We start from the raw sequence: 11,219 nt of genomic DNA on the forward strand, positions 1-11,219 counted from the left end.
CAAACTGCTTTTTGCACACTCCTCCTGATGATGATGGTCCATTGTTATCTGCGTGTGGTTCATCAGCTGTCAGACCCTGGGTCTGATCATGGTAGTTAATCTAATTTGCTTCAGTAAGTACTATACCTGACTGTATATATGAACCGCATCTTAAATATAGGACATGTATTGGGTTTGGAAAAAGAGAGAAATATGTAATGTGAGATGAGCTGATCCACTCCCAGTTTTTTATTTTTAATAAAATATAAATAATAATAATAAAATAAAAAATTTTAAAAATATATATATTTACTGCTCAAGTCAATTAAACAAATCAATCCCGATTTTGATTATGATCATTTCTAAAATGTGTTACATTCACATGAAAATTTCAGATTTATGTGCAATTGTCATCGTCTACAGTCTGCGTTTTATGCTATAAAACCAGTTCATTTCTTCACTCAATATCCTGCTAACGCATCCATCAGTAACAATACAACTGTAGCATTCAATATCATTGAATTACGTACGGTGAGCATTGCAAATAGTATGTTTATAATTATATATGTAAAGTTAATGTGATGTTTGCTAGTCCTGCTTATCTTTTCCAAAAAGCGAGATACATAGTATCATTTTGATCTCTTAGCTGAAATTATATAATTGAAAGAAAACATGAAGGCAAACGTGGGATCTACATCCAAGTAATGCAGCTAGAGAAAGCCAAAACATTTTACTAAGGGCTTCCTGTACCAATAGCTGAGTGTTTCAGAATGCAATATGACTACAATGCTCAGCAACCCTGTTAGCCTCTCACTCTATTTCTTGTGCAGATTCAGTTGATGTCTTTCTGGATAATTTTGAAGAGACAAAATCACCATAACTTTAGTCCCAACTGTTGGCACAGACAAAGCGTATCATCATATTTATCTGTTGCTAGAAACTGCCAACAAACCGACCGATATTTTCATGAGGCAGGAGAGAAAGACACTAGTTTTGCCAGTGAATTCCTCAAAACTAAGAGTACAATAAAAAAATAGCTTTAAATTCTTTTGACATTCTCTCATTTGCTTTCATTCATGCTTAAAATATGATGATAGTCCAACGAATCAGGAAAGTAATTATTTCTACACCAAATAAATTAATAAATAAGTGAAGTTATAAGTTTTCATATCAACACACTACAGGCCCAAAATTATAAAACTGCTGAACTGTGTTGATTTATAAAACATTCTATATCTTATAAAGATAATTCTAATAATAAAAATAATTCTTTATATAAAACCTGCACTTTCTGACATAGTCACATGAAAGGTGCATATCTTTTTTTTAGTTGTGCTACTTTGTGACCACAAATATGTGGTGAACCATTATATTTTGTTTTCCAGTAAATGATACTATTCTTATTTGGGCAGCTCATTGGCACCTATTAAACCCCCATTACCACCACAACCGCCCTCTGCTGTTCTCTTGCACCTCTGCTCAGATGCATACATTTCAGCTCACTGCACGAGGGCCACAGATTTATACCCCATTTGAACACCTGTGAAGTAAGTATGAATTGTAATACCACATATGGAATTTATACATGTTTTATTTGGTTTCATTAGATGGGTATTGAAGAAGGAGATAAGGTTGTGCAGAATTCAGAGCTTGATTATAACAAACATGGCAGAGCAGTAGTTTCCACAGAAGATGCAAAGTTTCTAGTTTTTACAACCTCATTTGGAGCCAGTGATTGGTTGTGGAGGAGAATTAAAAGTTCCAGAACAGCGTCTGTCAGTACTGTTCCTGGAGGAACACTGTATACGCTCCATATTCTGGCAGAGCTCTTAGTCAGGATTGACTCGACTTTTCATTTGAATACCAACCCTGAAATCTCCTGACAGGTATTCACTGTGTTCTTTGTGACAGGCATGTGTAGTTGGTAGTGCAGAACAGAAAGATACAATTAAAGGTCTATTTGCATTATTTTCCTTTCATTTGTCATTTATTTGACATAAACTAGAATCTTTTGGTCTCCTATTAGGTGCTGGTTGACAGGCACCTCTATCCCTTGGTCCTCAGTAAAAGGAGCAGACGCCAGCACAGCTGAGTAGGTAATTTATTTCACATACTGCATTCAGTCTCTACCTCGTCTCTCTTCCCTTATAAATGGGAAGCTACATGTCAGTCAATCCGAACACTAGGAAAGAATCAGTGTATCGTTTTTAAGAGTGATTTTTATCATATTCTTAAAAATTCTAATTAAAAAAAAAAAAAAACAAAAAAAAAAACAGGTACAACTGAAAGTACAGCTTAATTTTATTTGTGTACAAATAATCTTGTTCTTTCATTCCTGATAACATGCATTGACTATGTTAAAGGTCCAGTACAGTTAACAGAAACACATCTGAGTGGCTAATTCTTAGTAGAGCCCCAAATGAATGGGGGTAAAATGGGTTTTTATGTTTAAGACATTTTTCACTTCATAAAATTTACAAAATTCTTAGCTAATGTCTTAAACATGAATCATTTAAAGTGATCACTATTTTTATATAATACTTTACTAAATAGATTTAAATAACACAACTTATGCTATTTGCATATCACATTGAGCTACAATGCAATAACCCAGTCAATGTCCTTAATTTAAATAAACAAAAATCAGTTTGACTTAGATTTTTATTTAGCATTTCAATGAGAACTGGTGCTGCGGTAGCTTACCTGTGCAAATAAAAAATTCACTTTTTTTGGCATATATTCTCATTTCTTCAGTGTAGGCTGTATAATGTCCAAACCAAGATGTATGTCTCCCACTGGTCTGACAAGTGTTGTCACTCAAAAGAGGAACATGTTTTGTCAATAGCAAGTGTCTCTCTTATTCATGCATGATCTTATCTAAACAGAAAACATTTTTTCTCAAAATATTTGATGTGCTTGGCATTCTGGTAATTGGAATTGGAAGAATATGACCCCTCTGAGCACTAACAGAAGGAAGATTATTGTTCAATTCTTCTTGCAGATATGATTGTGTACTTAACAACAGTGTGCTTGTCCCTGGTGGCTGTGCTGGGCTTTGTTGGAAACACCCTGATGCTGGTGATCCTGGTGAAGTACGAAAAAATGAAACTGCTCACCAATACTTTCCTCGCAAACCTGGTTGTGTCCGATTTGGTTTCCACTGTCGGAGTGTCATGCTGGGCCTTTCTTCCCATTACACTCAGATGGATTAGTGAGGTCTCTGTGAATGTCGTTTTTTTTTTCATTTTCGCCGGATTCTACAGCAGCACCCTCCTCCTGATGATGATGACGGTCCATCGTTATCTGGTTGTGGTTCATCAGTTCTCAGACCCTGGGTCAAAGGCAGGTTGCTATGCCATCACTGTCACCACTTGGACTGTGAGCTTTTCGGCAGCCATTCCAGCACCTGCTCATTACCTTCAGGCAGATGTATGGAGGAGAGGCATCTTCTTTTTCCTTTTTCTTTGTGTGGTTATCTTTTGTTTCATTAGAGTATTCCAAACACAGTCCAAAACCACAAGAGAAAGAAAGGATAAAACTATAAGAGCTGTTTTCAGCATAGTAGCATCTTACATTGTGGTGTGGACTGCGTTTTGCCTTCTGACAACAGTATTCCACTTCATGCCAGAACATAGTGTATATTCGGGTTTTGCAGCTTGGATGTGTCTCCTGATTGCTTGCTCCCATTGCTTCATTAAACCTATTCTGTATATCTTACTGGAGAAGACATTCAGATCCCACATAAAGAGTCTTTGTGGAAAGCACAGTGATTCAGCCACTGATCAAAGGTCAATCACAATCCAGAACATCAATATAATTGTCAAATGATGTTTTTTATCCATCAATCTATGTTTTCTGTTGTGTGAAAATTGTTGAAAACTGCAGAAAACAATTTCTGTGCATTGTTCAAACTGTATTGAGTTGTCAGTAATGTAAATATTGTGTACTGTATTAAAATACTGAATTAAAACCAGGGGGTCAGAGGTTATGCTGTTGAGATGGTATGTCTGCTGCTTTTATGCCCCTGTCTGCCAGGCTGAATGTAGCTACTCAATTGTTTTAGTAAACATCTAACTGTACAAATGTACTATATATTAAATAAGATAAATAAGTCACATAAAAATGGATAATGAACAAAGTCACATGTAAACAATGCAAAGTGAACTTATCTGATCCCCTCCCTGCTTCCGGTTTTTAATAAAGTAAATATTTGCTTTAAATATTTGGCTTTTTATTTACAGAGTGAGCCTGACTTGTTTATGTGTAAGTGTGATTGTGTGATAAGTTGTTTAACAGAATTTGCGTTTGAGAATACAACTTTTGGTCCTGATACTTAAAGTTTATTATTTTTACCATTCAGTTCAATTGCAGAAACTGAAAAGAATTTCAAGTTATTGATTTGTGATATTTCCATTTTCCACAATTTCACTGTCGCATGTTTTTGCTTTTTCCACCTGACTAGTGTATCTCTCTCAGCAAGGCAGTCCTTTTTATTAACTTAACTTAAAAAAGATGATAATTTAGATCCACATTTTCAATGTGGCACTTTGTGGGCCCATGATATGGTAAAACTGCTGTTTCTAAGAGGGAATCAAGATATAATTGTGGCAAAATTGTGTTTGTGCAGATGGTAGTTTCCAGCTTTCATCTTTCTTGTGTCTGCGGTCATGCTGAGACCTCGTCTTGCAGAAGGCCGTTTCAAGACAATCAAACAGCTACAAGCCGGCTAAGTTTATCACTGATGAATCCAGAATGAAGAATGTGAATGTGCTGCATTCTTTTATTTCAGTTTTGAAAATACAGCACTTGCCTTATGTAGTCCAAACATAATCTGTATAAATGGAAGTCAATGGCGTGCAAATAAACTGTGCAAACTATGTGAAAAAGCAGGAAACATGTTTGTCCTTCTGAAACTTACTGAGTGTGCAGAAGAATTACTTGCACGGATGAAAATGCAACACCTCAACCACTGAAAATATACTGCACATGGTGCTGATAAGTCTACTGTGCACACATGCTTACCCATCTGTCATCCACAGACAAACACACACACACAGATACCCACACATACCTACCCAGTACTAGTTCTAGTTCTTGGAGTTCAGTATTAACTCATCATTTTGCTAGCAATGACTGACAACTAAAATACGGAAAAAGACCTTGAGAGAGCTTCCTTTTTCTTTCAAAAACCAGCCACAGAAAATCATCCAGCAAGCTGTCTGCTACCACCACATATTTCACCAGAAACAGATCGCCATTCCTTCAGTTGAAAGCTGAACCCAGGAGGCAAACAGCTTCAGCACAAGAAAAACTAGACAAGGAATGATAGATGCAATCTCTTTTGGTTAGGTTGGGTAATATAAGAGGTCTGTGACTGTCAGAAGAGCAGTTATGGACACGGCTGGGTATTTACCAAACGTCAGTGTCAGCACACTTTTGCCAGCAATGCTGAACGAGACGGATGAGTATGAAGAAGGAGAAGACCTGGTGTTCCTCCCGAATGGTAAGGAGTCTTACTCAACCAGCGTGGCGACCGCTGTGTGCTTTTCCGTCATATTCTTCCTCAGTGTGAGTGGGAACACCCTGGTCCTCTGCATTCTGGCCTTCTACGAGAACCTGAGACACACCAGCAACCTATTCATCCTGAACCTAGCCGTGTCTGACCTGGTCTTCGCCTCCACACTCCCCTTCTGGACCACCTACCACCTCTCCCACTGGGTCTTCGGTGACGTCCTCTGCAAGCTCCTGAGCGGCGCCTACTTCGTAGGCCAATACAGCAGCCTGATGTTCCTGACGGTCATGACGGTCGACCGTTACGTGACCGTGCTCCACGGCTCCCCAGGGGTCCTGAGGAAGTGGAGGGTCTGCGCCCGGGTGTCGTGCGTGGCCGTGTGGGTGGTCAGCATCTTGGCCTCCGTGCTGGACATGGTCTTCTCGGAGGCCAGGGAGGATAGCCAGGGTCGCTGGGAGTGTGAGACGGTCTCCGGCAGCCCTGCCAATCACCAGGTGGTGTACTACCTGCAGATTAGCCTGCTGTTCCTGCTCCCGCTGTGCATCATCGCTTTCTGCTACTCCAGGATCCTCAAGGTCACCATGAGACGCATCGCCCGGAAGAAGCACAAGACCGTGATGGTCATCCTGTGCATCGTGGTGGCCTTCTTCGTGTGCTGGATGCCCTACAATCTGTTGCTGCTCCTCGAGGTGGTCTACAGCGGCGACAACAGCGTCATGGTGAGACTGGACACGGCCTTCACCTTCTGCCACATCCTGGCGTACTCGCACTGCTGCCTGAACCCCCTCCTGTACTCCTTCACACAAAAGTTCAGGGGGCACCTGTCCAGGCTCCTCCTCCGCTATCCTCTGCGGCGAACAGCAGGGGGCGACAGGCAAAGCACCGCGCACAGCGTCTCAAACATCATTCAGAATGCGGTGGTGATGCCCGACAACCTCTCTATGTCAGGTCCCGGACACGGAGCACGGAGTTAAAAGAGCTCAAATCTCAGGCTTAGAGGGAACGCTGATGCCTTCAGCGGGATGCATGGGGGGCGGGGTGGGTTGGCAACTGGGTTCTTTTCATTTGCGTGTGTTTAAGTCATGCACTTTTCTGACTGTTTTTGTTCTGTCTCAACAGGAGGTCAGGAGGTTTTGTTTTTAGTTTGAGTTCCTGAAAGAGTCTGGTCTTCTGTTAATGCTGCTGTCCATTGTGGTCGTAACATCTGACTGCATCACCCCCTGTAACTATGTGTAGGGTATGTGTACTGTGGCTGCAGGACAATCTGATTATATCACATTGAGAGGGGGATGTAGGATTCAGGGGTGTTCTGGGATCATGGCGTTTCTGTATTATATTATATTGATTATAATTCTGCTGTTTCTTCCTTAAACATGTTTTCTTGTTTTAATGAATTTGAAGCAGCTGCTCTCATCCATGTCAAATTATATAGCTCTCATTGCCATATTATCCATTTGTACTTTTGTATGTTTATCAAAGCAATTCAGGTTAAGCCGCTCGCTCAAGGATACAGCACTTGGTGATCAAACCAATAATGTTCTGAATACAAGACAAAGCCGGTCTACACTGCATTACTTTGGACAGTGAAGTGGAGTCATGACTCAGGGTAAAACAGCAAAGAGGATCTATGTGGAAAAGGAACATCTGACTTGCTCTGGACGAGCAGTAAAAACAAAAGTAAATAATGTCATACTGAGAGACAACAAATATGTGATGTCAGAAGGGGCTCATTATTGAACAGGAAGCCCACTATGAGCTTGCTGATGAACCATAAATGGAATTTTCTCAGCTGCGGAGATGCAGTTCCCCCTCTTTACTGTCACCATAAATGTATATCTGACAGACTGCCTGCTTGTACAGCAATGCTGGAGGTAAGGAGACACTCTCCTCTGTTGAATTTCTAACTGGTGGAGACTGGTGGATTGGATGTAAACAATCAAAATTTTATCTGCTGTAAGTTGCACAATTCTAGAAAGAAACTCATGTATGTGAATTCTGATCTAAAGTAAAAGAATAAATCAAAGATTAAAAACAATCATTTTCAATCAGTTTAACCAGTATTGCATGATAAAGTCAGAAAGCTTTGAATTATGTGACACTTGTGTATATTAGTGCATTAATTTTTTATTGTTTTTCTTTCTGACATCATGCGTGTAATATCTGTAACAACTGTTATTTTCAGTGCCTCATCAGTAAATCTTGAGTGATTACAGAGCTGTGGAAAGAAGCATGGATTGCGAGACTACGACCCTTCCCTTTTCTAACACATCCGAGAACGCAACAGAATATTCATATTATGATATGGATTATGACGGAGACTTGGTTATCATGGGAAAAAATGAGCCGCAGACATTCGGGGGAACGTTCTCAGGAGTTCTATACAGCCTGGTCTTCTGCCTCAGTCTGACGGGGAACACCTTTCTGCTATGGGCGCTGCTGAGACACGAGGACCTGAGGAAGACCACCAACCTCTTCCTCCTGCAGCTCACCATCTCTGACCTTCTCCTCACCTCCTCCCTCCCCTTCTGGGCCGTCTACCACCTCCATGAGTGGGTCTTCGGGGCCCTGGCATGCCACTTTGCCGTAGGCGCCTTCTTTCTTGGATTTTACAGCTACATGCTGTTCCTGACGGCCATGACCGTCGACCGCTACATCGCGGTGGTACACGCCTTGTCGGCCACATGGGCGCGGATGCTGCGCTACTTCAAACTGACGAGCGCCGTGCTGTGGGCAATCAGCGTGGCGGCGAGTGTCCCTGAGGCGTTCTTCTCACAGACAAGGGTCAGCCACGACGGGACGCTGTGTGAGGCCTCCTCCCGGCCCCTGGCCTGGGAGCTGCTGGGATACTACCTGCAGATATGGCTCTTTTTCCTCCTGCCCTTCACAGTCATCCTCTTCTGCTACGTCAGGATCTGGGCCACCATCTCCAGGTGCAGGTCGGGGAAGCGCCACCGGGTGGTCAGGCTGATATTCTTCATCGTGGCGGTCTTCTTTGTGTGCTGGGCTCCCTACAACATCGTCCTCTTCCTCTCCTCCCTCACTTTGCTGGGCTGGGATGCCCCTCAGTCGCTCGAATACGCCTACTACGTCTGCCACTCCCTGGCCTACTGCCATTGCTTCCTGAATCCCGCCTTCCACATCTTCGGCGGCGGGAAGTTCTGGAAATACCTCTCTGGGAGAAGGCTGTCCATCAGGTCCCCGTGGAGCCAGCCCTCTCAGAGCAGCGGGCACAGAGCCTCAACCTCCCACCACACGTATGTGTGACCGACCAGGACCGCAGATTCTCTTGTAGTGCCTGCTGCATTTTGCAATACAATCCAACTGCTGTATTGGGCCACTGCTAATTTGACAAACCAGCAAAGCTTGTAAATATCTCATTCCTTTTATTGTGGTCACTTTTGGCTGTTTCTTTGCACTGTATGTATCTGCTGTCAGTTGTGTCTGTGAAAATGTGTGCCGTTTTTGTATCTGTGATGCTCTGCACTGTTTCTGTGTAGTTGCAGTTTTGTAATAATGCCCTTGTTGTGAGAGCTGTTCAAATCTGATGGATTGCCAAATGTTCTGTTTTGTTTATTGTCTGTGACGTGGTGCTTAAGAACTTCATTCAGGTGTGTCAGTTCCTGTGTTGGAGTGCTAGTGGGCTAGCCATGGGACCCATAAATGCAGGGAGAGGGTTTGCCCTCACGGGGTATCAATCCATCACTCCACCAGATACAGGTCAGCGAGGACTACCCATGAGGGGCTAGCGCTATGTCACGGGACAACAAAAATCATTTTATCTTTTATATTTATCTCACTTTCATCTCTTTTTTCTTCCCTAAGTCCAGGGGAAAGTGTGAATAACAAACTATGCTTCTGACTCTCACCTTTCTTTAAACTGAAAACAAATATAACTGGAAAAAGAAATAGTTTAGTATAAAATGTGTAATACTGCTAATTTATTAACATTCGGTCAAATTCAAAATTCGGTCAAATTCAGTCACAATAGCTGTGACTCAATATTCGCCGTCGCAGAATTTTCTTGCGTTGTTTCGCCATCTGCTGGCTATGTGGTGACAGTGCAGGTCAGGAAAGCACAAGCATGCTGTGAATTGCACCGAGCCTGGATCCATCGATGAGCGCCATTTTACAGACTTATTCCAAGAGTGCTGGAACCACAGCTGTTGCTCGTGAATGTTTCCTAGTGAATGTGAGGATGATGTAAGTCACCATTAAGTGTGGCCTGACATTTTCCTCCATACCTGTTTGAGCTGAAAACTTCAACAACAACATCAACATTATTGGTTTTACAAAATTTTCCAAATGACATTAACAGGGATAGGTAAAACACTTTCTTCTGAGGCATATGACAGTGTGAACACGCTCTTGCTTGTTTATGAAATGTGTTCCTTCTCCTGTACAGCAGGGGGCAGTGCTAAAATGCTTTAATCAGTCAGGGGTTCTCAAGGAAACCAATTCAGTTTCTGATAAATAGTTTCCTGTCTAATTCTACTGTAGATGTCACCTAAAGTTTTAGCCCTTGAGAGAGCATCTATTTTACATTACAGTGATATGGAAAGATTATCAATTTATCACTCTAGGCATTTCTAGAACAAACTTTACATTTGCATATGATACTGGGCAAAACACAGGTCTGCTCCAGTGGTATTTAGTGTTAGCCTGTTCCCTTGACAAATGTATATATACTTTAGGACACTTGCTTGTCCATGTGGAAAGGGTCAGCGTAACTTAGTTTGGCTGACTACACAAGAAATAAGTTCAGCCTCAAAGTGTAGCTTGCAAGCGATAGGATGATTTTCCTGAGACATGGTCCAATCACAGAGAGTAAATCATAAAGTGCCTCAAAATTGAATTTTGATGAGGCAGGAAATTGCAGTGTGAGGAACAACTTGTTTGGCAGGTCCTAACTGTAAAGCTGCAGCTGGCACAGTGCATTTTAATAAGTAACATATAAATATTTTAATAGTTTCTCTGTTTATTATGAAATAATTTAAAAATGTGATAAAATCATGAGCACTTCCGGATCACTGTCCGCTCACTTTGGGGAGTGCAAGGGCTGTGTTTTATAGAAGGAAGTTTTGAAATTGTTGTATTGATTGATTGTAATCAATTACTAATTGCCATGTTATTGCTGGTTATTTTGGACAATTGTACAATCAACAGGTTATATTTCAATAACTATAAATAATATCCTGTAAAACAAACCAAGAGAACTTTTTCATCAAGGACATAATGTGAATGTGTGTGCACACATCAGAAATGATCACTTTGTTGTCTTGAAATACAGTATGTAACATTAAAATGATATTGTCATGTCTCCGGTTGGTTTTCCTGTCCATGTTAAGAGGCAAAAATGACAGTTTTTGTGATGTTGTCTGACCTTTTCATGACAATATTTCACAAATTTGAAGACTTACTCAAGTTTGAAAACCAAGGAAATCAATTGTAAGGTCTACATCCAAGCCATGCATCATGAGATTAAAAATTAGTCCAGCAATTTCACATTTGGCTAAGGGTTTCCACTTATGATAGCTGATTAAAAAAAAAAGAGGAAAAAACGACAATAATTTTGAACAGTTCACCTAAGGCTCCAGAGTAGGTCAGTGACTGGGTGCTCAGTGGTTATACAGGCCTAGCATCCAACTGCCCATTCGGAGACACCATATTCACAATACACACATTACAATTACTAACTAACCGGTGCAAGCACATGTGCACAGTGTTACCT

At 41.3% G+C, this 11,219-nt stretch overlaps 2 protein-coding genes across 2 annotated transcripts; both read left to right on the top strand.

Annotated features, from left to right (window-relative positions):
• Positions 1-5,424: 5,424 nt before the first annotated feature.
• LOC118771521 (chemokine XC receptor 1-like) lies at positions 5,425-6,465 on the top strand. Its single transcript, XM_036519528.1, has one exon. The coding sequence runs from the start codon at positions 5,425-5,427 to the stop codon at positions 6,463-6,465; it is 1,041 nt and encodes a 346-aa protein (XP_036375421.1).
• Positions 6,466-7,819: 1,354 nt separating this feature from the next.
• Positions 7,820-8,758, top strand: LOC118771522 (C-C chemokine receptor type 4-like). The gene has a single exon (XM_036519529.1). The coding sequence runs from the start codon at positions 7,820-7,822 to the stop codon at positions 8,753-8,755; it is 936 nt and encodes a 311-aa protein (XP_036375422.1). The 3' UTR covers positions 8,756-8,758.
• Positions 8,759-11,219: the final 2,461 nt, after the last annotated feature.

Source organism: Megalops cyprinoides, chromosome 24 (assembly GCF_013368585.1).
Source record: "Megalops cyprinoides isolate fMegCyp1 chromosome 24, fMegCyp1.pri, whole genome shotgun sequence".
Classification (NCBI taxonomy): Eukaryota; Metazoa; Chordata; class Actinopteri; order Elopiformes; family Megalopidae; genus Megalops; species Megalops cyprinoides.